General features: G+C 37.3%; 1 protein-coding gene across 1 annotated transcript; it reads right to left on the minus strand.

The window, feature by feature from the left end:
• Positions 1–2,246: 2,246 nt before the first annotated feature.
• On the minus strand, positions 2,247–9,446 carry ITM2A (integral membrane protein 2A). Its single transcript, XM_054473056.2, has 6 exons — positions 9,004–9,446; positions 5,287–5,418; positions 4,813–5,010; positions 4,452–4,562; positions 3,193–3,343; positions 2,247–3,041 (listed from the first exon to the last, which is right to left on the minus strand). The coding sequence occupies exons 1-6, from the start codon at positions 9,112–9,114 to the stop codon at positions 2,953–2,955; spliced, it is 792 nt and encodes a 263-aa protein (XP_054329031.1). The 5' UTR covers positions 9,115–9,446; the 3' UTR covers positions 2,247–2,952.
• Between the last annotated feature and the right edge of the window lie 17,608 nt (positions 9,447–27,054).

A 27,054-nucleotide genomic window follows, 5' to 3' on the forward strand; every position in this document is an offset into this window, starting at 1 on the left:
CCTGAAATTTACCTGATTTATACTACTCATACTTCAGCTTTCTGCTCAAATTTCACAGTAAGTTGAGACTTAATTATTAGTCCAGGATTCTCACCTATGCCATTATAAACTCTCATAGGTATTCTATAATTCTTCGTTATAATAAAGTACTGAATTATTTGAAAAAGGCTTTTACTCCCCAGGAGACTATACGCTTAATAGGGGCAGGGTCTATGTCTGTTTTGCTCAGAACTCCATCCATTCCCATTCCTGACAAACAATAAATGAGTGAATGAATAATCACGTGAGGGTGAGTGAATGGATAGAATGGAAAGGTGGCACAAGTTATGATACCTAAAACTATGCTTCACACAATTCTTAGATATATGACTGCTCACTTTTCCGAGTGACAGATATGGGGCTCTGAGTTTCTGGAAAAACAATCAGAGAGCTAGTCTCTATCACATATCCATTACTCATGGATGCCAGCATCAGGTTATCATTCAGTTATAATTTTAGCATTTTTAAAGGTTTTTCTCTTTTAAGAAATATTCATTAGTAGTAAAAATTTAGGAGATGCTGCATTTGGAGGGCTGTTACCCTTATGCTATTTTATACTATGGCCATTAGGACTTTTTTGTTTGTTTGTTTGTTTTCATTTAGCCAGATTTAGGGGCAAAATTTGATACACAATGTATCTCGTTGCATGGAGCTTCTGTTAGGATACTGTTCTTTCACACACTAGAATCTCTTTCTTGGCATCATAATTTTCTATCTTGTGTGAAAGTTACCTTTAAAACTATTGTGAATTTGGCTGTGGTTTAATAGTTGTTCGTGTAAGACATCCTGTCTCCAATTACTCTTTTTTCATTTTTTTCTTTAGTGATTCTAACTTATTTATGCTTCCAGATGAACCTTCAAGTAATTTTGCCAAGTTCCAAAATCAATTATTTTGGGATTTTAATTGAAATTGCTTAAAACAAGAAATTTAATTGTGGAAGAATTTGTCTATTTGTAATGTTCTTCCTCTCTTCTCTATTTACTTAACTTTTATTTTATGTCTCTTAATTAAGTTTCATGGCTTCCTTTACAATAATTCCATAAATTTCTTGTTGGTGCTACTTGATGTCCCTGTTGCTATTGTGAGAATATTTTTTACCTGGTGGTATTTCCCTTTAATTGGTTGTTTGTGGTATAAAGGAAAGTAATTGGCTTTTGTTTCTATCATACTGAATCTTCTTATTACTTTTTAAAGTTTTGATTATTCCACTAGTATCTTATATGGTAAAAATCTATCTAGTAATAAACATAATTTTAACCCTCCTTTAAAAGTTATATTTTTATTTGTTTTACATATTATTGCCTTGGCCAGAATGTCTGGAACAACACTGAATAGCTTCAATAGCCAACATCCTTTCCTGTGTTGTACCGTTAGTTGTGATGTTATTTAAGATAAATTTGGAAATAGTGTATTTCCTTTTTCCTAAATTTCTATTCATATTTTAAGACAAGCAATGGGTGTTAAATTTTATCAGATTCTTTCTACATATTCTTCTTTATAAAGAGCCAGTTCTTGAATTTATCCATTACTGTTATTATCTTCTAAATACTGCATTTTGCTTTCTGTATGCTTTATTGTTTGTGCCATCACTTTATTTCTAAATTCTTAAATGTTTAATTTATTTCATTAAAAAATAATGGTAGTATTTAAGGATATGGATTCGACTAAGTAGTTTTGGCTATTGAAATTGACCAATAGTTGTTATCCCAGCAGGTAATAAGGGATATCAGGAGCGATTTTTCACCTAATACAAGGGAAAGAGTTTATAGTACTCATGGCCCCTTGGTATGAAGTTTAGACTCTTAGATACATGAGTAATGATCACAGCATTTGAAGTTCTTAAAAGCTATCAACATCTTATCCAAGGTTAGTCCTTAGTGATCCATTATAGCTGTGTATAATTGTTTAATTTGATGAAAAAGAAAACACTTTAAAAGATTTTAAAGTGTTATGGGCCTGAAGCCTCTAAATAAATAGTTGAATTTACATGATAAGCCAATTATGGGATGTTTATAAAAGAGTAATTAATATACTGTCAAAAGGGAGTGAAATATGAAACTATAACACATAAATATGTGTAGGTGGGAATGGGGGCAAAGTTGGGCTTATAATTTTAGATCTGTTACAGGTACACCAAAAGCTAAATAAGTAATATTAATTATTCACATTGACTATATCTCAAGTGATGAAATAAAAGAAACAGTGGTTGTATAGAGTAAAATTTATTATAGGGTTGTAGAATTCATACAACCTAAACTCCTTACAGCATTCAGCACCTACACAATTTTGTGCATTCCACAATACAGATAGTAGTGAGAAAGAATCACTGCATTAGTTAAAAATGACTGTCTCATGAAAATTGTTCACATATAAGTCAGGTTAATTACAGAGCACCTAATAGAACTGCAAAGATGTAATTTCTAAATTCAAGAAAGTTGTACAAAATGAAAAACAAAAGCAACCAACAATGTTGAGATCTGATATATTTTACACAAAAAGTTCAAAAACAATTTAAAATATTTCAAATTTTAAAATTGCTCCACCATAAGATGAATAAAGAGCTTACTTAAAGGAAAAGAAAAAACAAACAAACAAACAAAAACAACGGATGGAATTTATTGTCAGGATGTTAGGTGACATATTCATGCTGCTTTCAGAAATCTAAACCCTATAAATTCAAAGAAAAAATGAAAATCATGTAATTTCAGTTTCAAAAAATAAGCAATGCCAATTAAACTAAAATTTGACAAGAGCTTGCAGTGGTTAGTAGTTTTTTTTTTTCCTTTTTTTAAAGCATAAGCAATAGAGTAAATGCATGAGTAAATATCTTGAGTATCCCATAAACCTTAATGTTAAAGTCATATTGTAAATCTCTGACTTCTTATTACCAAGGACACTCTATCTGTTGCCTCTTACTCTTGACAGATCTTGGTCTCAACAATAAATTCGTTGGGGAAGTGTCTAATCTTCCAGCATTTATCAATGGCACGTTTGTTGAAACCTGTAAGTAAATGTGCAAAAAAAGTGGCTTTTGAAATTTTTGTGGAAATGAAAATATATCCAGACTTGTTCCCCACTTTTTCCTGTATTCTACCTCCACTTTCCTCCACTGTGTAACACAGGGTGAAGGAAGAAATACATTAGTTACTTACCCAGCAAGAGGTCTCTGCGACGAAGGCGGAAGGACTTTCTGTTATTGCAAAGTTGGTAAATAAAGATGCCAAGGTTACTAACATCACGAATTTCCTCCACAGCAACTAGGTCTTCACGAACCACGTAAGTTTGAGGCAGATATCTGCCACTCTAAAAATCAAAAACAAAGACTGAAATGAGAAATTCTTTTTCCTTTTTAATTTTGAAGTTCAGGAGTAAAAGTGCAGGTTTGTTACTTAAGTAAAGTTGTGTCATGGGGTTTGTTGTAGAGATTATTTAATCACCCAGGTATTAAGCCTAGTACCTACTGGTTATTTTTCCTGATCCTGTCCCTTCTCCCATCTTTCACCCTCTGAAAGGCCCCAGTGTGTGTTGTTCCCCTCTATGTGACCATGTGTTCTTTTCATTTGGCTCTCACTTAGAAGTGAGAACATATGGTATTTGGTTTTCTGTTCCTGTGTTAGTTTGTAAGGATAATGGCCTCCAGCTTTATCCATGTCTCTGCAAAGGACGTGATCTTGTATTTTTTTTTGTGATTGGTTTTTTTTTTTTTGGCTGCGTAGTATACCATGGTGTATATGTATCACATTTTCTTTATCCAGTCTATCATTGATGGACATTTAGGCTGATACCATGTCTTTGCTATTATAAATATTGCTGCAATGAACATATTTGTGCATGTGTCTTTATAATAAAATGATTTATATTTCTTTGGGCATACACCCAGTAATGCGATTGCTGGGTCTAATAGTATTTCTGTCTTTAGGTCTGAGAAATCACCACAGCATCTTCCATAATGGCTGAACTAATTTACACTGACACCAATGGTGTACAAGCATTCCTTTTTCTCCACAACCTCACCAGCATCTGTTATTTTTTGACTTTTTAATAATAGTCACTCTGACTGGTGTGAGATGGTATCTCGTTGTGGTTTTGATTTGCATTTATCTAATGTTCAGTGATGCTCAGCTTTTGTTCATGTTTGTTGCCCGCATGTATGTCTTCTTTTGAAAAGTGTCTCTTCATGTCATTTGCCCAAATTCTTAAGGACACTATTTAAATCCTTTCCTATACCAGATAATGACTGTAAAAAATAATCTTTATTTTTTAGAGCAGTTTTAGGTTCACAACATTTTTTATTTCAAAATCATTTCAATACAATAAAATGTTTTGGCCAAACTCATTATTTTTTAAAAAAACAAGGAAGTAAAATTACTTGGAAATGCTTATGTAAAAATTTGACTTCCAAAATACATACCGCCAGTTTGCCAAAGAGCTCTACCAGATTTTTTGGAGGCATAACAATAGAAGTATTGAGGGGCATCAGATAGCAGTTCCCCAGCAACAAGTCCAGGTAAGCAGTCATTCCCTGTTAGGTAGGGGGAAAAAGTCAGGTAAGACACAGAAGGCAGTAACATTGCAAATTTTCCAACTACCATTAGATCAAGCAGCTACATCCTTTCAAAATCAACTAATGTGTATTCAACAACAAAAGTATGAAAAGGCTTTGCCTCAAAAACATGTGCATTCATGAATGAATTTAATACCTGCCAATGAAGTAAAAAAGAGAGAGAGAAAGAAAAAAAATCCTGGAATATTTATAAGAATGAGAAGCCCACCTTTTCAAAGTCATGAATAATTGCTGCAGGGTCACTATCCGAGAAACTGGGGACAGGCACATCAATGATTGCAATGTTGTCATCCTCACGAATGTCAGCCTCCTCAGTCACAGGCAGGAAGTTAGCCTCTCCTCCACGAAGGGAATTTGCAGGATCCTCAGAATCAAAAAAGCACATCTCTCCACGGTAAATGGTGCTCTAAAAGACAAAAAGGGAAAATTACAACCTTCTAATACTATCATGATATTTGAATGGCTTTTCACACTCATATCAATTCATTGTACTATGTGTTAAGCCGAGGCTTGTTGACTACAGTTATCACAATGAAGACAAATCAATTTTATGAACTGAAAGGCAACTTGAAAACTTTCCCTAAATCTTCTTTTCTCTATTCACCACTACAGAATTTTTTAAGTTGCTACTAAATGTCTAGCAAGTAGTAATCCAAAGTATAATAATTATAATTAGTATTACCTTGGGCATGAAGTACTTGTAAATGCAGGCTCCACCAACAATAAGTCCTGCCAAGATGAATGAAAGGCCTAAGAGAGTAAGCATACATCTCCCAGAGGAGCCCTCTTTATCCTGGGTGGCAACTCGGAGCTCCTATTTGTTAAAAAGCAAAACCAAAAACAAAACCAGATTGTACTTTTAGACACATAGTTGATTTTGTGTACAATTTACCTCCCTTGAAACCCAAGATATTTTTTTAAATGTTAACTCATTTTAATTGTAGTCTGAATTTATTTCAAGACAATTTCTGAATCTAATAGATGTTAAAAAATGTCTCTGATTATATTAACCTTCCATTTGGCATTTCTAAACCCAAATATAGATATGAAATTATTTCAAAATACATGCATCAAGAATCAAATTAAAATTACCGTTTATTTATGCAATGTCATATTCTTTTTTACTGTGCTAAGAACACTTAACACGACATTGACTCAACACATTTTTCAATGTATAATATAGTATTAACAATAGGCACAATGCAGTAGAGCCGATCTCTAGAAATTATACTCAATAAATGGAAGTAATTACTTTTTGAACTACTACACTGATATAATCACTAACTTTCTGGGATATGGTTCTGTTTCTTCATTATTTTTTCCAAATCAGTTTGTCAACTTAAAAGAGAATTAGTATCCTTTGATTAATTTATTAACTGATTTTTCAAAAAGCTGATTTTTGAAAATTAGGTTTTAAAGGTAGGAGTTCTATAAGGTATATGCCATTTTCCCCATATTTTAGAAATTAAAATATCGAAGGGAGAGCTATAAATTTAATGTTCCTAATTTAATCGAGAAATAAAAGTTTCTTAATATCGATCAATATTCTATAACTGTGTATTGCATGAATGAAATATTTTCCACGTCCTGGGTGAAACACTTGATTTTGAAGTGTAGCATTTGCGATAGCTAGACACAAAAGTTGTCCGTGTAACAGTGACTGTAATATTTTGTTAAATCAATAATTTGCTTCGGGATTGAAACAAGAAAGATCCAAAGCAAACAAGTATCTGATTGTGCCCTTCCCAGGGCAGTGGACTCCAATCTTTCTAATCCCATTTTTGTATGTCACAATACATCCTAAGCAGCATTATTACTCAAGGACTGAATAAATGAAGTAAGCAAATCTAGGCCCTGATCATTAAAGGGTAAATCATTCAAACGCGTATATAAATCGAATTGTTTTAGTCTTTTAGGTCATTAGCTCTTTTTCAGGACAACTACTGTAATGTTTATCAGAGCTAACTAACCTTAAATTCATTTGGTGAAAACAAATGCATAGATTTCAAGTTAATGCAGAAGATGAAAGGACAGACAATCATTTGAGAAATGTTTATTTTTCCAAAAATATTTTTCTTTGAAGGTCAAAGAAATTTGAGATTCCCATTTTCTTAACTAAATTTATTTAAGTTCAAACCCTCCATTAATTAGTACTCTATAAACCTTGAAGGCTTTTCTGTGTCCCAGTAATTTTCAGGAACTTTTAATTATTTTTATTAAAAAAAACCTAAACTAAGATTAGCACTACAAAGATAGAACTATAAATTTTGTTTTTGTTTTTTTTTTTAAAAAAAAAAAAATTTTGATTTGGAATTACTGTACAATAATCTAGAACTGGAGACTTAAAATTATATTTTAGATGATTAAAATGAGTTTCATAAAGATAAAGTAACTTGCTCTTAAGTCACATAATAGCTTAATTTGAAATTCTAAGAGAAATAAATTTATTTTTTCTTGCTACTGAGACATGAGAAGAACAGTTTGCATTGTAATTTCATTTATTCTTTCAATAATTCAGGAAGTTTATTAAGCAAGGCCTAAGTATTAGAATTTCAATTTCATAAGATATTACATCCTAGAAATAAGGGCTTTTTGTTTTCATTTACATTTATTGGACTTTAGGTTGGTGTGAGCCATCAATTACCATAGCTAATTTCTCTTGGAACTCTTTCGAAGTGATTGTACACTATGTCTGACATCATATTTGTCATGCTCAACCTCTAATGAGCTAGCTGATCAATGTTATTACAATACAATATGTCAAGTATTATTATCAGTGTCCTATAGTGGCCAGGTAAGGATCCTGTTAAGTGTTCTTCAAAACCTAACAGCAAAGTATAATCAAAGTGCAAATGCTCAGTTTTGCTTTTTCCTCATCGCACCACAGTCCTGGCAGAAGTATTGCTTGCATATTAACTGAATCTATCTACAAGTCATGAAATGCTTGGCGGTGAGGAAAAAAAAAAAAAGGATTACTGTGTGGCTATATTTAACTACTGGCCTCTAATTAGACCTCCCAAAAAATCTGACCATGTTTAACCTACAAACTAAGCAGGAGAACAATTACATATTTGACCTCTGTCATTTAATCAAAACCTCAACAAAATGCAAGAGGGTGTTACTTTTGAGCTCTAAAATGTATAATACACAAAAGCTAGTTTTATTGCAGGATTTAATATTGAAAATTTCCACAATAAAAAGCTGGATAAGCACATTAACATTTCAAATTGTGTGTACAATCAACTTTTACTACATGGATTCTCATTTAACTCAAAGGATTTTTTATATCTCCACTTTGAACACAAAAGTTAAAACTATATAGAGAACAAGACAAGTTAGGACAGATCTGCAAGCGCCAACACTTTCCAGATTTCATAGAACACGAAGAAAATACTATTGCCCTTTAAAATTGAGATTATACTGAGGAGTAGTATACGAACCCTGAAAACATAGTAGGTGTTTAAAAGAAGTAGAAGTAGGACTAAATAAATAATGGATAACATTTTGGGGAAGAGCTTCCCCAGTTCCTGTCAAAGCTAGTAGTTTAAATTACAACACTAGACCTGCTTCAGATCTCTAAATAGAGGGAAGGGGATGTTGTTCAACAAGAAAAAAATTTAAAAATAATTGAAAAGTATCCCCAAATTTATTTTTACAAGAGAAGAGTGTTTTCTTTAGGAAATACCACTCTAAAAATATACAAGGCTCTTGCAGTAAAAGGGCACAGTGAACACCCAAAACTGGCATTAAGATCCAGCTCAATTTTGACAGCTCCTTTATCTAATGTTTAAAGCCACCTATGACCAGAGAGAAACGGAAAATGATCGCGCGCTCAAGCAGACCACTTGCCCCAACCCATACTGCTTGGAGTTAAAAGTGCCCTTTGCTGCTCACCCCACCTCCACGAACACTCAGAGATCGTAGAAAGATTTAGAGTCTTAGAACTTCATCCACACCAAAAGGAAAGAAAGAAATGTTAAATCTCCTGGTCTTGCTCACCCCCTTGTGTCCCCTCTGTCCCTGGGGAGACTATGCGCATCCCTGGAGGTGGGGACTGGGCGACATGCCCCTCCTTGATCCCAAGGTCCCTACATGTTACCCAAGAGACAATGACAACGAGTCCCAGGGCATCTCCTCAAACTCTCTCTAACCTCCCTCCAGGATAGCTGGTGTGAGCTGGAACAGACAGAACTTGGCACGACACGCGGGAATGCAGAGTGACAGAGGGTGCGGTAAGCAGAAGGTGCCGCGAGGAGACAGAACCGAGGCGACCGGGTAAACCCCAGAGACAGCGTAAGAGGAGCAAGAGGGGCCCTCCCAGGGAAGCTTCATTTTCTCCTCTGCTACCAGCCCTCTTTCTTTCGCCCACCCCTCCCCCACCCCGCCCTGGGACAGCTACCTTGCCGGTCAGTATCTGAGTTCTGACCGTGCGGCTCAGGAGGGCCTCCACGTCTTGCCGCGCCTCCTCCTTTTGCACGGCGGTGGGGGTATTGAAGGCGATTTTCACCATAGTGAATCTTCGGGTTCCGCGGTAAGGCGCTGCTGGAATCAGCGTCCTGGGCTGCAGACTACAAGAGGAGATCCTGCTAGCCCAAAGAGCACTTACTTTATCTTCAGTCTAACACTACTGCAAGCCGAGGTCTGGGATACTTATGACGCAGTCCCAAACTGGGGGGAGACCGTGGGCGGGCCCAGGGAGGTGCCTAAAGGGAGGAGCGAGAGGGGGCCCAAAAGGGGCCCAAGTGCCTGAGTTGGGGGTTTGCGAGGTGGGGCGGATTTGCCACTGGGGGAAGAGGAGGGGAAGTGGAGTCCGTGGCCGGCTCGGGCTAAACGTGCCTCACCTGCACCTCAGGCACACTCCCACCCACTCTCTGCAACTTCAGATAAGAGCAAGACAGGAAGGAAGCCTGCTGTGTCGTGTCTTTCTGCCTCTGTCCAGGCCACAATAGCCCCTGACTCTGACTGTTTTCTCAAACTTGGACCTGACTCCCCGCAGGGCCTGGGACTGTAGCTTGGCAGTAACTCAAACTTCCTCAGTTCTGGACCCACCCAGGCCCCCAAAGCGCCATTCTACAAAGGTTCTGTTCCTTGATAATAATATCTTCCTTTTAAAGAACACCTAGAAGCCTGTTTATAGTTACCCAGTTCATTCTTTCAACAAATAGTTATTTTTTTTATTTGCTTGCTTGTGTTTTGCAATTTTTAATATCTCAACCTAAGGCGATGCTAGATCAGAAAGATAGGGATCCTGCCTCCCCAACACCCCATTTTGTAGATGACATGATGAGACAGAGAAGGGTGGAAAGCTTATAATAAATTCCTGAAATAATCTAGATTTTTCACTCTTCCAGGTCAGGGAAACCAGTGTAAAGTCTCAACCCAGAGACTGTTTCTGTTCAGCCACCAGCTGTGAAACCTGCAGGGAGAAAAAAAAAAAGAAAACGTGTGTGTGTGTATGTGTGTGTGTGTATAAGTACTTAAGTGTTCAGGAAGGTGGAGGTGGAGGTGGAGGATACAAAATTTAGCCATATGCTAATACCGATCTAATGGAGGAAAAAACAGTAACTTCAAAGGGGTTGAGTTAGAAATTATTCTTGGAACATTTACATGTGCAGCCAGTATAATCAAGCTGTTTCTTCACAGTCAGTTTTTCCAGGTTAGTGATACTGATAGAGAACCTTACCAAGTACAATTCAGGCTTTGGAGGTTGGTGACTGGGGTAGCACTGGTACACAGTTTATAAATAGTCCCGCTGCAGAAGACAGGAGAAAGGTCTGTTGTGTGAAGACAGTAGCACTTACCAAAACAACAGCATCAAACAAAACAAAACAAAGAAACAGCTTTTGCTACAGAATTTATCATCTACTCATCTACCTAAGAAAGGGACTTAAATATGTTGAGTCGCCACCCCTTCATCCGAAAAATTCCAACTTGGCGTTTTTCCCACTGATGTTTCCTTGACTCAGAAGCCTGTCGCCTGTTTCCACTGTGGGACCTTTGTGAAGACAGCATTCATTTTCTTGGATAGGCCACAGATGGGAAGGTGGATGGAGGGGAACAGTGGGGAGCCTGTGCCTTACTTAGGGCCAGAATCTTAAAAAGCAGGATGTTTGAGTTTGCTTAGAAATATTGGCATCCTATGTTCTTTCACTTATTATTGCTCAAGATTGACCATTATAATTTAATGTTTATCAGGCAACCTTTAGTGTAAGCTGAGGAACTCTCACCTTCCTAGAATGTTTCTCTTTACAGTTGCCTTCTGCTTGCAATCACCTTTGTGACATCTCCACTATGGTCTGTGCTAGTCTGGCCCTGTGATCCACAGTCAAGGTTGCTCTTACACATTTACTTAGTAAGTGCAAGGTTCTGGGCGGGATTGTGATATATTATCTTAGTATATCTTTCCTGAAATGCGGTCAGGCAGAAGGAGCAGGGATTATTTTCATTTTTTTAGATGAATAGATCAAAATTATGATAACGACCAAGGGAGTATGTGATCAATTTCTGAGTACAAAATATTGAGCAAGTCACTTCATCTTCTCAGGTGTCAGTTTCTTCATTTGTGTCCTGTTGCTGTGAGGATTATTTAGTATAATGCAAGAGGAAATACCTTTTAAATTATTATGAAAAAGATAGGAAGTGAAATGTTTTGTTATCCTGGGATTGTTATTTTATTCTGTAACATATGCATGTTTCAAGGTTATAAGAATTATTCTTCTTATTATTTACCCCTCAACCATTCTTAACATTCCAGAACTGCTTAAGATCCCACAGTACCTGAATATAGGTCTTACTGGAAAAGGTTAAACTTCTAAGAATAGTCACATAAATTGACATCTAACTTCTCTTTTGGATTTTGAAGAATTTGGCCATCTCCTATTTGTTAACACCGCATCCTCTTTTAGGTATGGGTCTTTGCTACTGTTGGACATATGTGATGCAGGCACAGTCTCACATTGGCAGATCCCACAGTTTCCTTCTCAATGTATAAAAGAATACTTGTGTTAGGATCATAGAATAGCAACAACACTCATTGTTTGTATCCATTCCAGGAAGGTTAAATAGTTCCTGAATGTTTTTTGAATTGCAAAATATAAGCTGCCACTTGCTCCTAGGGTTGAAATCAGTAATGAACACACTTCCGTCTACTAAAAAAATTGATTCTCGGCTAGGCTGTTTCTTGTATTCTCTCCTTCCCAGTAACAACTTCTTTTTTTATGGAATCAATTTCTCTCACTTTCTTGTCTTTGGAAAATGGAGATCTGGCTGCTATGCTGATTCTAGCTCACATTGTTAGCTACATCTGAATGCGTACCATTCAAGTTTATAAATGACTTCCCTGTTCTCACATGCCAAATGATGACTAAATTATCGTAAGTTGGTCTGAATGGAACATGGCATGTAATTGAATGCCAAGCAATGATGTCAACTTTCTTTGAATGATCTTCTGAAATTACCGCAAATGCAATCACACAAAGCTAAACCAATAAGGGTATCTATAATACCATTTCACCCATTAACTCATGTATTCATTAATCAAATATTTACTGAGGATCTACTATGTGCCTTGTGCTTTGATTGGCATGAGAATACAGTGGTGAGCAAAGCAGATACACTCTTGTCCTTATAGAGTGCATCATTACTATACCAATGGCAATGATGTACTTGTCGTGGGTTCTCCGGTTTTTGTAGTGGGAACACTGGGCTTATGCTGTGGAGTAGGATATAACAATTCTACAAACCAGCAGAATAGGTCAACCCACAGCCAATGCTACTAGGAATATTTAAATGACTAGCACATTTGCAATGGCTTCACACGCAGCGCTCTATTTAGGAAGATTAATCTGACAGCAAATGTATTGGGAAACCAGTTGGGGATGCTCGTCTATATTCCTGGTGACAGGTGGTGAACTATATTGATAATTGAAACACTGAAAACAAAAGAACAACTTCCAAAGAAGTCTAGGAGCCATTCTTTACAAGGCCTGCTGCTGGAATAAATCATATGAAGGAGAAACATTAGAAAAAAAAAAAAAAGATTTTGTTTTGAATGAATGGGAATTCCAGACTGGGAAAATGGTGGTGCCCTTAATACGAAACATTTGTTGAACACAGTAAATGCCAGATTTCTGCACTAAGCCCTTTAAATTGATTGTGTCATTTAATCTTTACCACAACTCTGTGAAGTATTATTATATACTCCATTGCATTGATAGAGACACTGAATTTCCAAGAGGTTAGATAACTTGCTTAAGGTCAAATTCTAACCCAGGTAGTCAGTGTTTATATTCTTAGCCACTATATTGTCTTACTGCCGCAAAAAGAAATGGGAAAATCAAGAAGAGAGCTGGTTTTAAAGCAGGAGAAAATAATCAGAATATTCTCTAGGGCAATGAAGCATGAATCTCCTCCCCATATTGCAAACAGAAATTGCTGCTTAGAATTTTATTCAGGACTAAGCACGTTTGAAACCTTCTTAAGACTTTCCCAGCCTACCCATGACTATAGGCTACTGATCCTAAAGCATATTTCTTCTGAGTTCTCCAGTTGCTTCTGTCAACAATGAAGCAGCTACACAGAGAGCTGGCCAGCCATCTGTTTCTGGGTATAATTCCAAAAGTTTGGTTTAGATCTGTAAAGAGCCAGGCTATTTTCCAGGTTCACTCTTTCCCTGTACACATAGCTCGATCCTGGGAGCAGAGCTAATGCTCCCCAGTGAAAGTAATAGAAGACATTTGCTTTCTGGAATAGATTATTGTTTCTCCAGTCCATTTAACATTTTCTCTGTAGACTGAGTGTGCTATGATAATAGGAGGATGCAACATTTTCTTAAATATGAGAAAAAATTCCATCATCCCATCACAATGATGTGGTTATATGCTTGAGGTTGAGAAGTTGTGTGCTACCCTAATTTATAAAAATCACTTTGCTTTTTTGCCACATAGAACAACTAAGGACATCTGATAAAAATGTTTGCACTTTCAATGCACCTTTCTAAATTGTGTAAAATTTCTAGTCTCATCTTAGACTACCTTTGGGGACTTTTAAAATAGCATTGTGGATTGGTATCTGAAAGGTCTTATGAGAACTCTAGTTCTGGGAAATGCAAGTGAGAAACTCAAATCTAGTGCCCGTGATGCTTTTGTGAATACCCAGTTGGTTCAGTTGCTCCATACTATAGCACCAAGTGATAGTAAGCTGTCTTTGTGACAGCTTCAGAGTTAGGTTCCCATTCAATAAAAGCACAGGCACTTGCATTTTTTATATATGACTGTTAAACCAAATATTCTTTTTACCTTCATGTTTGGTCTTGTTTGTGGTTCAACATAATTGAACCACAATTGTGGCTCCTAGTTTAGTCTTAAAGAACATAAAATCCAAAGTTGTTTTATGTTACAGAATTTACCTTGATTGTTCTTGTTTTGCAGTTTTGTTTTTTATTTTAATTTTATTATTTTTATTTGACACTAACTACAATGTATTCATATCCCAAAGCCTCCAACTATTCTAAAGTATGATGGCATCTTGGTAGTATAGAAGCCAGAAAGGCATACACAACAGAGGAATGCTCTAAATTTATAGTTAGGTCGATGGCACATACTTGACTTCTTATTATTCCCAAAAAATTACTTCAGATCGTGATTGGAAAACCCTGCTTGAGAATCCCCCATTTCAAACTCAAGGTCCACAAAAGGTACTGTTTATACCTCAGTGAGGTTGCCAGTTTCTGTGCTAGTGCAAAAAGGGAGGTCCTGCATAAAGGAACACTGTAGTATGTGACAGCCTTTGTTCTGTTTTTCATCAATACATCAGTTATACTTCCTGATTTTCAAGTTAAGGGAATTATCGTCTCAGAATTTTAACTTTTGTTTTAGCAGCTTAATTTTAATGTCTCCACCTTATTGAGAAGAATTCTACAAAAAAATATTGTCCACACAGCTTGGGAAGAAAGGGGTGTCTTCTCCCATGTTCTGTTTATGTTGCAACTAACACAGAGCAAATGCCTCCTTTCCTCACATTTGGCATGAGGATTTATAATTTAAATGATGCTACTAAATAGAGCAGATTAGAATATAGGTAGTGACACAAATGCCAACAATTTTTCCAAATAAGGAGAATTTTTTCCTCCCCCACTGACATGTTACTCCTTGATCTTTAAGCTTTAATAAGACCTCTTTACTTGGACTGCTAAAGTACTTACTTCTACACTCCTATAAACCTTTCAAAGTAGCTATTAGGTATCTCATGCTGGTGTACCCTCATTCACCTTCCTTTTTGGCACTCTTTTAGTGTTGAAACTTTTAGTTATGTGGCATTGGAATCTTACTTGGAAGTTAATTTATGAAAAGTTTGAGAATAAATCTATTCTCAGTTAATGCCTAGAGTTTCTATTGAAGTAAAAGGAGGCTTACATACATAAGAAAAATGCATGTATACTTAGGAATGACCCAGGAAATCAATTCACTTTGAAGAAAAATACATTCTATGAAATTGTGAAGAAACTAGGAAAAGGATATAATGACTGATTAACAAGGATATTTGACAAATATTATGATGAATGTGCTGAGATTGTGGGCAAAGTATGATTATGCCACCTATACAGCAATATTTTCCAAAGACACCTCTACAAGAAAATCATTAGAATTCTAAATCTGCATCGCAGATACACTAAAAATATCTCCTCAACAACTCAAAATAAAGTTATCTATAATTGTTTATATGTCCATGTTGGAAATTCAAAGAAACCAAAAGATTCTTCCACCAAATCAACTATGCACACGATTTTTTCTCTCTGTGTCTCTCTCTCTTTCAATCTCTTTCTCTCTCTCTCTTCTGTGTGTGTGTTTGTGTGTGTGTTTTAATGAGCATATTCTCTTGAGTCCTGTTTCTCTAAATCACACCAACAGATTGAGCATCCAAAGAAATTTTAACGGGAACCCTCCAAGGCACATCTATTGTACTTTGTATTGAAGGTATGTAGCATAGGATAGTAAAGTTCTTCCCATTATACACTGCACTTTGAACTAAAAAAATATATACCAATACTGTTCTTAGTCCTTACTAGTATCATCTTCATTTTTGTGTTTTGTATGTGTGAGGGTGTCTGTGGAGTTTGCAGTTCTGCCTTGCTTTCCTGATGAAAAATGGACAGAACCATTTTTTTAATTTCCAACTTTTAAGTTTAGGGGTACATGTGCAGGTGTGTGTTACATAGGTAAACATGAGCCACGGCGGTTTGCTGCACTTCCCACTACCCAGGTATTAAGCTGAGCATCCATTAGCTATTCTTTCTGATCCTCTCCCTCCTCCAACACCATACCTTCCAACAGGCCCCAGTGTGTGTTGTCCTCCCACAATGTGTCCTTGTGTTCTTATTATTTATCTCTCACTTATAAGTGAGAACATGCCGTGTTTGTTTTTCTGTTCCTGCATTAGTTTGCTAAGGATAATGGACTCCATCTCCATCCATGTCCCTGCAAATGTCATGATCTTGTTCCTTTTTATGGCTGCGTAGTATCTCATGGTATATATGTATCACATTTTCTTTATCCAGTCTATCATTGATGGTCATTTGGGTTGATTCCATGTCTTTGCTATTGTGAATAGTGCTGCAGTGAACATATGCATACGTGTATCTTTATAACAGAATGATTTATATTCCTTTGGGAATATGCCCAGTAATGGGATTGCTGGGTCAAATAGTATTTCTGACTCTAGGTCTTTGAGGATTCATCACAGTGTCTTCCACAATGGTTGAACTAATTTACACTCCCATCAACAATGTGAAAGTGTTCCTTTTCCTCTACAACCTCTCCAGTATTTGTTGTTTCTTGATGTTTTAATGATAGCCATTCTGATTGGCGTGAGATGGTATCTCATTGTGGTTTTGATTTGTATTTCTCTAATGATCAGTGATGTTGAGCTTTTTTTCATGTATTTGTTGGCTACATGTATGTCTTCTTTTGAGAAGTGTCTGTTCATGTCATTTTCCCACTTTTTAATGGGATTGTTTGTTTTTTTCTTGTAAATTTAAGTTCCTTGTAGACTCTGGATGTTAGATGTTGGTCAGATAAATATATTGCAAAAAGTTTCTCCCATTCTGTAGGTTGTCTGTTCACTCTGATGATAGTTTCTTTTGCTTTGCAGATTTTTAGTTAAATTAGATCCCTTTTGTCAATTTTTTCTTTGTCGCACTTGATTTTAGCACTTTCATCACGAAATCTTTGCCCATGCCTATGTCCTGAATGGCATTGCCTAGGTTTTCTTCTAAGGTTTTTATAGTTTTGCGTTTTGCATTTAAGTATTTAATCCATCTGGAGCTGATTTTGTATATGGTGTAAGGAAGGAGCCCAGTTTAAGTTTTCTGCATATGGCTAGCCAGTTCTTCCAGCACCATTTATTAAATAGGGAATCCTTTTCCCCATTGCTTGTTCTTGTCACGTTTGTCAAATATCAGATGACTGTAGGTGTGTAGTCCTATTTCTAGGTTCTCTATTCTGTTCCATTAGTCAATGTGTCTGCAGAACCATTTCTAAGAGACAAATTGATGTCCCGTGCTTTTGCAGTGACTGCAGAGATTCTGGAACTCACTTTTGCCAAGAAATAATGAAGTAGGTTTGTATGTTGATGCTATTTTAAATAATGCATTGTTCTATAATCAATTCTATATATATTAATCCCTTACCTCTATCAGCCCCTGTCTTTTTTTTATTGTTTAGAGAAATTTTTATTACAAAAACAAACAGGGAAATACAGGAAAAGCAAGTTTTACATCCATGCTTTATAAAAGTAAATACAACACCCTAAGTGAAATATTAACTAACTAAAACCAACAGTAAATGTGTAACTATAGGAGGAACAAATAAGGTTTATCCCAGGAATGCACAGATGTTTCACATTAAAAAAATCTCTCATTATAACTCACTGTATTAGGAGATTAAGAAGGAAAATACATACAATGAAATAAGTCAATTCTGGTAAACTATTTTTTTTTAGCCCCTGTCTAACTCACCTTTGCATACTTGGCAGTGCTTAGACCATTGCCTGTTACAAAGAGGAGACTCAATATAATTTTTTAATTGAATTGATCCCATTAGTCATTAGCAATTGTTTATCTCTGTGAAGAAACAAGGAGAAAAATAAATGGAAAATTAAGGAGAGGCTATTATGCTTATTCTATTTCATTATTTTAATTCACCAGTCAACAAATCTCCATTGAGCTTTTTTTATGTGCCCGACTTTCTGCTATGTAGAACATACAGAAATATGAAGGAATACCATCTACCCTAAAGATGTTTAAAATCTTCTGCGATAGAATTATTTGTTCAGTCTACATAGAATGGCATTAGTTTTACACTCCTTATTTAATTTGATCCCATAAAGCCTCTATATTCATCTGGGTAGAGTTCTCAGCTCCTGTTGACAGATGAAAAAACCGAGATTCTAAGGGGTTAAGACTTACCCAGTCACACACCTTGGGAGGTAGCAGGGCTTGGGCCAGAACGTAAGTCTCTTAACTCTAAATTTAGTTTTCTATCCACCGCACCATGCTGCCTTAGTATATAACAGGTGTCCCTTGCCTTTCACTACCAGTATCATATATTATCAGTAACAGTCCGAAAATGTGCCCTTATAGTGCTTGCCATTTGAGGCCTCCATCTCACTAAGGTATTTCATGTAAATCAGTACCAACACCATGAAATTTTCCAAAGTAGACCATGAGTTTGTAAAAGAGATCCCATATATAGTCATGAGGACACTTTCTTTTTAGTTACGACATAGCTACACATAGCCCCAGTGGTCAAGACAATGTTCGTTGTTTTGAGTAAATGGAGACAACTTCAGCCTTGCTGGATTAATGAAGAATATAACCAATTATATCTTGGAATGAGGACCCAGTTAGTGTTCCTTATCTCTGTATTAATCTTTGAGATAGTCTAGAGTAACTGTTATAAGCCCAAACTTTGGGGTCTTTCTCAGAAGTTTCTCAGCAGACTTTGCTTGGTGTCTTGTTGGCCCATATGCTCATTCTTAAATCAATTATTGGCAAAGGATGTGGAAGTCCCATGATTGGCTTAGCCTATTCAAAGGTTATTCTTAGGTCTGGGGAAATACCAGGTTTTGTAGGGTAAACAAAATCGGATTTCTTGTAACTAGGAAGAAGAAGGGGAATAACTATATGGAAGGCAACTAACAATCCACCTAGAGTTGTTGACAGCAAGAGGAAGAGGAGAAAGAGGAAGGAGAGAAGAACAAAGAAGCAGAAGGTGGCCATGCGCGGTGGCTCACGCCTGTAATCCCAACACTTTGGGAGGCCGAGGTGGGTGGATCACCTGAGGTAAGGAGTTCAAGGCCAGCCTGGCCAACACGGCGAAACTCTGTCTCTACAAAAAATACAAAAATTAGCCAGGTATGGTGGCAGGCACCTGTAATCCCAGCTACTTGGGAGGCTGACATAGGAGAATCACTGGAACCCAGGAGGCAGAGGCTGCAGTGAGCAGAGATTGCACCACTGCACTCCAGCCTGGATAACAGAGCGACATCTTGTCAGAAAAAGAAAAAAAAGAAAAAAAAAGAGAGAGAAAGAAGCAGAAGGAAAAGAAAAAATTATAGAAACATTATCTCTAATGAAATTATATGAAGTCATATGAGTAAATCATTGCAACTTTGGGACTTTTTTTTTTTGAGATGGAGTCTTGCTCTGTTGCCCAGGCTGGAGTGCAGTGGCATCATCTCAGCTCACTGCAACTTCCACTTCCCGGGTTCAAGGGATTCTCCTGCCTCAGCCTCCCGAGTAGCTGAGATTACAGTCACGCACCATCACTCCAGGCTAATTTTTGTATTTTTAGTAGAGACGGGGTTTCACCATGTTGGTCAGGCTGGTCTTGAACTCCTGACCTCGTGATCTGCTCACCTCGGCCTCCCCAAGTGCTGGGATTACAGGCGTGAGCCACTGCGCCCGGCCAACTTTGGAACATTTTAAGCAGAGAAACTATGCAGAAATTATTATTTTAGGCTTCAGTTTTAGAGAGCTTTACATTTTGTATATGAGCCACTTTCATTATAATAATGCTTGTTTACTGGCATTATTATAATGCAAGCATTATAATACTTGATCATACCAAGGAAATTAACATATTCGTCACCTGAAATATTTACCTTGTGAGTGTCTGTTGGGAGTATTGAAAAGTCACTCTTCTAGCTATTTGAAAATATACATTAAATTATTGATGTAGCACCCTATAGTGCTATAGAACACTAGAGCATATCCCTTCTATCTAGCTGTACTTTAGTTTCCACTTGCCAACATTTGGTTACCTCTCCTTAAATTGTTTTATAAAAGCCTTTTAACAACAAGAAATTTTGGTCAAAATTTTTCTTTGTTTTGTTTTTGTTTTTTCCCTTGGAAGAAGATATGCTTTACTAATCACAGCCAACATTAAAAAAAAAAAAAAAAACCACTAAATGTTCAATTTAGCTTTAAATTAAAAAACTATGGAGTGTTTCTTTTGTTTTCTTTTCTTTTCCTTTTTTTTTTTTTTTTTCAAACGGAGTTTCACTCTTTTTTTTTTTTTTTTTTTTTTTTTTTTCTACTTTGTTTTTTTTTTTTTTCTTTTATTATTATTATTATTATTATTATTATACTTTAGGTTTTATGGTACATGTGCGCAATGTGCAGGTAAGTTACATATGTATACATGTGCCATGCTGGTGCGCTGCACCCACCAACTCGTCATCTAGCACTCTTATTGCCCAGGCTGGAGTGCAATGGCGCGATCTCGGCTCATGGCAACCTCTGCCTCCTATGTCCAAGTGATTCTCCTGCCTCAGCCTCCCGAGTAGCTGGGATTACAGGCATGGGAAACCACACCCGGCTAATTTTGTATTTTTAGTAGAGACGGGGTTTCTCCATGTTGGTCAGGCTGGTTTCCAACTCCCAACCTCAGGTGATCCACCCGCACTGGCCTCCCAAAGTGTTGGGATTACAGGAGTGAGCCACTGCTCCTGGCCAAGAGTGTTTCTTAAAGTAGCAACATTTTAACTATCTGCAGGTCACACTGGTAACAGCTTCTGCTTCTGTTTAATTTCATAAGCCAGTAAAGAAAATTTTGCTCTTACTCATGGCTCAAATTCATTACCTTAATGTGGAATCTCCTCCCTTACCTCTAAGAGGAGTAAAGTGGAAAAAACAGGTTGAGTAACAAGGAATAAAGTGGGGACCAAGCTCCTAAGGATTCAGAATGCTTTCTCTAAAGCAGATTATCCAGCCTGGCATAAGAGCATTTTTATTCAAAATGGTTGTTGTCAAAGCTGAAGCAATCTCTTTAAGTAGAAATTTAAATATATTAATATTGAGTTAGGACCTTTGTACAAGTTCAAAAATTTAGAAGCACATGAGTAGGACCTGCTAGTAGAAGCCAAGAACATATACAGAGTCCAGTTTAAAAGGCTCTTTCTGTAAGCAAATATAAACCTTTCACTATGAATTTCATGGCGTTTCACAGGCTGATATTCAACTGGTAACCAGAGTAAGAACTGGTGTTACTAGATGAGTAATAGATTTCTATTGTGATATCTATCAATCAAAGAAATAGTACCTTATATTTTTTCTTGTAGTATTTTCAGAATTTTCTCTTAGATGGACCAACATGCTGGGGCAGGACAGTGGATTTAGGAAGACTCCACAGTAGACAGGGGAAGTTAGGACATGTAAGCAAAATGACTGGGGGATAAAGCAGTAGGAGTCAGAGGTCAGCATTGGAGAGGCCCATGAGCAGTTCATGAAGACTAGCTGCTCGTATAACTTACATTGTTCAATCTGTATTTCAGCTGGGTTATTGAATAATGGGCCTTTGCCCCTTAGTCTTTGTATATTGCGTTTTCTATTGCATCAAATGTCAATATTCCAAAATCTAAAGGACTAGAGTATCAATAAGGAAAGGCAAATGAGACAGGGATCCAATTCTAGGATGTAAGGAATTATAGAACTGATCTTTTTGATCAGAGTAGGCCTAACAATGAGCCTGATGATGGTGTTTCACCAGATTCAGGCTAGTATATTGATCTTAAAAACTTCAGAATAAATGAATAGAACCTCCTGGTAGAATATTATTTGATAGACCAACCAAAAAATTAAGGGGCTTTTCCTTTCATTAAGTTTTCTACCATTAAAACATCTTAGCCCCAGAGGGAGGAGCCAAAATGGCCTATTGGAAGCAATTGCAGTCCCTGGCACTCACAGAGAGGAATGAAAGGAGGGAGTGAATTCAGCACCTTCAACTAAGATACCTGGGTTCTCACATTGGGACTGACTTAGGCAAACAACTAGACTCATGAAGAGAGAAGAGAAGCAGGGTGGGGCGATGGCCCAACCAGGAATGATACGGAGCTAAGGGAACCCCTGCCCCCAGCCAAGGGAAGCGGTGAGTGATTGTGTGACCCCACCCAGGAAACCACACTTCTCCCACAGGTCTTTGCAACTCAAGGATCATCCTCTCGTGAGCCCACGCCACCCAGGCCTTGGGTCCAATACACAGAGCTGTGTGGAATCTCAGCAGAGTGGTCCCCCAGGCACACACAGAGTTTTGCATATTCCAGCCCCAGGCTGTTCGTCAAGGTGAGAGATCCTTCCATGCATGTCCCTAGGAAGGGGGCTGAGTCTGGGGAGCCAAGTGGTATTGTCCTGTGAGCCCCAATTCCACAGTGCCTTGCAGATTGAAAACCACTATCTTGGAGTTTCAGCCGGACAATGGCAGCAGGCTAGAGTCTGCCTGAGTCTCGACAGAGTTTCTCAGGGGAGAGGCAGCCATCATCTCTGTAGTTCAGTAGGCTTAGTTCTTTCAGCCTGCAGATTTTGAAGAATACAGGTGATACAGACAAGGAGGGGCCCCCACAGTGCAGCAGAGCTGCCTTGCCAGATCGTGGCCAAACTACTTCTTTAAGAGGTCATACCCTGATATATATCTCCTCACTGGGCAAGGCCTCCCTGTGAGGGCTTCAGCCACTCCAGCAAGGATTCTACAGACAGAGCTCTGATCTCTCCCAGGGATGAAGCTCCTGGGAGGAATGGCAGCCACATCTCAGTGGTTTGGTAGACTCAGCCATTCCACCCTGGTGGCTTTGGAGAACACAAACAGTCCAGACAAGGCAAGGTCCTGCCCAGTGCAGCGAACTTGCTCTTCCAAAGGACAGCCAGACTGCTTCTTTGTGCATGTCCTTGATTCCATTCCTCATGACTAGGTGAGACTTTCAAGAAGGGGTCTTCAGCCACCTCCTACAGATGCGTTTGGGCTGTCCACAAGTCAGTGCACCCATGGGACAGAATTGCCAGAGGAAGGACAAGGCTGCTATCTTTGCTGTTTCACAGCCTTCACTGGTGATACCTCTGGGTATGCGAAAAAGGAAGGCAACTGGGGTCTGAAGCAGACCCCTAGCAAACTGCAGCAGCCCTACAGAAGAGTGGCCTGGCTGATTAAAAATGAACAACAACAAAAACAAAAAGCCAGAAAGGAACAACAACATCAATATCAACAACAAAAAGAAAACCCTCAAAAAAAATTCAAAGGTCAGCAACCTCAAAGATCACAAGTAAATAAGCCCAAAAAGATGAGAAAAAAATCAACGCAAGAATGCTGAAAACTCAAGAAGCCAGAGTGCATTTTCTTTTCCAAATGACCACAACACCTCTTCAACAAGGGCACAGAATTTGGCTGAGGAAGAGATGGCTGAATTGACATAATTACACTTTAGAATGTGGGTAATAACAAACTTTGCTAAGCTAAAAGAGTATGTTGTAACCCAATGCAAAAGAGCTAAGGCTCATAATAGAAAAAGTATAGGCACTAGTAGCCACAATAGCCAATTTATAGGGGAACATGATGGACCTGATGGAGCTGAAAAACACAAAACAAGAACATCACAATGCAATCACAAGTATCAATAGCAGAATAGACCAAGCAGAGGAAAGAACCTCAGAACTGGAAAAATATCTTTCTGAAGTAAGACAGATAGACAAGAATGAAGAAAAAAGAATGAAAAGGGATGAACAAAACCTCTGAAAACCATGGGATTATGTAAACAGATTGAACCTATTCTTGATTGTGGTACCTGAAACAGACAGTAAGAATGGAACCAAGTTGGAAAACATACTTCAGGATATCATACAGGAGAACTACCCCAACCTAGAAAGACAGGCCAACACTCAAATTCAGGAAATTCAGAGAACCCCGGCAAGATACTCCACAAGAAGATCAATCCAAGACACATAAGGATCACATTCTCCAGGGTCAAAATGAAATAAAAAATGGTAAGCACAGCCAAAAGAAAGACCAGGTCACCTACAAAGGGAAGCCCATCAGACTAACAGCAGACCTCTCAGTGGAAACCCTGCAAGGCAGAAGAGATTGGTGGCCAGTATTTAGCATACTTAAAGAAAAGAATTCCCAACCCAGAATTTCATATCCAGCCAAACTAAGTTTCATAAGCAAAGGAGAAATAAAATCCTTTCAGATAAGCAAATGCCAATGGAATTTGTCACCACAAGGCCTGCCTTGCAAGAGCTCCTGAAGGAAGCAATAAACATGGAAAGGAAAAACATTACCAGCAGCTACAAAAACACACTGAAGTACACAGACCAGTGATACTATGAAGCAACCACATAAAGAAGTCTGCAAAATAACCAGCTAGCATCATGATGACAGGATCAAATTCATACCGAACAATACTAACCTTAAATGTAAATGGGCTAAATGCTCTAATTAAAAGACACAGAATGGGAAGCTAGATAAAGAGACAAGACTCATAGGTATTCTGTCTTCAAGAGACTGGTCTCACTCGCAAAGACACACATAAGCTCAAAATAAAGGAATGGAGGAAAATTTACCAAGAAAATGGAAAACACACAAAAAGCAGGGATTGAAATTCTAGTTTAAGGCATTACATAATGTTAAAACAGTCAATTCAACAAGAGGAGCTAACTATTCTAAATATATATGCACCCAATACAGGGGCACCCAGATTCATAAAGCAAGGTCTTAGGGACCTACAAATAGACTTAGACTCCCACACAAAAATAGTGTGAGACTTTAACACCCTACTGGCTATATTAGACAAATCATCAAGGGAGAAAATTAAAAAAGATATTGAGTACCTGAACTCAGCTCTGGATCAAGCAAACGTGATAGATATAAACAGAACCTTCCTCCCCAAAACAACAAAATATACACTATCTTCGCCACATAGCACCTACTATGAAATTCATCACAAAATTCATCACAAGATTCCTCAGCAAATGCAAAAGAACTGAAATCATAATAAACAGTCTCTCAGATCACAGCACAATCAAATTAGAACTCAAGATTAAGAAATTCACTCAAAACCTCACAACTGCATGGAAATTGAACAACCTGCTCCTGAATGACTCCTGGGTAAATAATAAAATTAAGGCAGAAATCAAGAAGTTATCTGAAACTAATGAGAACAAAGAGACAATGTACCAAAATCTCTGGGATGCAGCTAAAGCAGTGTTGTTAAGAGGGAAATTCATAGCACTAAATGCCCACATTAAAAAGCTAGAAAGATCTCAAGTTAACAACCAAACTTCTCAACTAAAAGAACTATAGAACTGAGAGCAAACACACCCAAAGGCTACTAGAAGACAAGAAATAACCAGGATCAGAGATGAACTCAAGGAGATAGAGACATAACAAACCATTCAAAAATTCAACAAATCTAGGAGATTAAAAAAAATAAAATAGATAAACTGCTAGCTAGACTAATAAAGCAGAAAAGAGAGAAGAATCAAATAAACACAATCAAAATGATAAGGGGGATATCACAATTGAACCCACATAAATAAAAACAACAAATAGAGAATACTATAAACACCTCTATGAACATAAACTAGAAAATCTGGAAGAAACAGATACATTTCTGAACACATACACACTTTCAAGTGTGAAACAGGAGGAAATTGAACCCCTGAATGTACCAAAAATGAGTTCTGAAATTGAGGCAGTAATAAACAGCATACCAACCAAAAAAGGCCCAGGACCAGAGAGGATACACAGCTGAATTCTAACAGAGGTACCAAGAAGAGCTGGTATCATTTCTACTGAAACTATTCAAAAAAAAAAAAAAAAATGAAAAGGAGGGACTCCTTCCTAACTCATTCTATGAGGCCAAAATTTGGCAGAAATACAATACAACAACAACAAAAAAAGAAAAATTCAGGCCAATATCCTCGATGAACATCAATGCAAAAATTCTCAATAAAATACTGGCAAACCGAATCCAGCAGCATATCAAAAATCTTATCCACCACAACCAAGTTGGCTTCATCCCGAGATGCAAGGTTGATTCGACATATGCAAATCAATAAATGTGATTCATCACATGAACAGAACTAAAGACAAAAACCACATGACTCTCTCAATAGATGCAGAAAAGGCCTTCAATAAAATTTAACATACCTTTATGATAAAAACTCTCAATAAACTAGGTATTGAAGGATCATACCTCAAAATAATACAAGCCTCATGTGACAAACCCACAGCCAAAATCATACTGAATGTGCAAAAGCTGGAAGCATTCCCCTTGAAAACTGGGAAAAGATAAAGATGCTCTCTCTCACCACTCCTATTCAACATAATATTGAAAGTTCTGGCCAGGGCAATCAGGCAAGAGAAAGAAATAAAGCATATTCAAATAGGAAGACAGAAAGTCAAATTATCTTTGTTTGCAGATTACATGATGCTATAACTAGAAAACTCCATCATCTCAGCCAAAAACTTCTTAGCTGATAAGCAACTTCAGCAAAGTGTCAGTATACAAAATCAATGTGCAAAAATCACTAGCATTCCTATACACTAATAGGCAAGCAAAGAACCAAATTATGAATGAACTCCCATTCATGATTGCTACAAAGAGAATAAAATACCTAGGAATACAGCGAACAAGAGATGTGAAAAACCTCTTCAAGGAGAACTACAAATCACTGCTCAAAGAAATCAGAGAGAACATGAAAAAATGGAAAAACATTCCAGGCTCATAGATAGGAAGAATCAATATTGTGAAAATGGATATACTGCCCAAAGATATTTATAGATTCTATGATATTCCTATTAAACTACCACGAACATTCTTCACAGAAGTAGAAGAAACTATTTTAAAATTCATGTGGGACCAAAAAAGAACTAGAATTGCCAAGAAAATCCTAAGCTATTTAGATTAGCTTAATCTAATCTAAAAATTAAAGAACAAAGCTGTCGATATCAATCTAACTGTCTTCACACTATTCTACAAGGCTATAGAAACCAAAACAGCATGGTATTGGTACAAGAACAGACACATAGACCAATGGAACAGAATAGAGAATGCATAAGTAAGACCTCACACTTACAACCATATAATCTTTGACAAATCTGAGAAAAAAATGGGAAAAAGATTTCCT

The sequence above is a fragment of the Pongo pygmaeus genome, chromosome X, assembly GCF_028885625.2.
Source record: "Pongo pygmaeus isolate AG05252 chromosome X, NHGRI_mPonPyg2-v2.0_pri, whole genome shotgun sequence".
In the NCBI taxonomy this organism is placed as follows: Eukaryota; Metazoa; Chordata; class Mammalia; order Primates; family Hominidae; genus Pongo; species Pongo pygmaeus.

Excerpts from the sequence above, each read along its gene's own strand:
- ITM2A (XM_054473056.2), bottom strand. The coding sequence starts at position 9,114 with ATGGTGAAAATCGCCTTCAATACCCCCACCGCCGTGCAAAAGGAGGAG. Across the intron at positions 5,419-9,003 it reads CTCAGATACTGACCGGCAAG|GAGCTCCGAGTTGCCACCCA; the intron begins GTAGCTGTCCCA and ends TTTAACAAATAG. Across the intron at positions 4,563-4,812 it reads TTATTCATGACTTTGAAAAG|GGAATGACTGCTTACCTGGA; the intron begins GTGGGCTTCTCA and ends CCTACCTAACAG.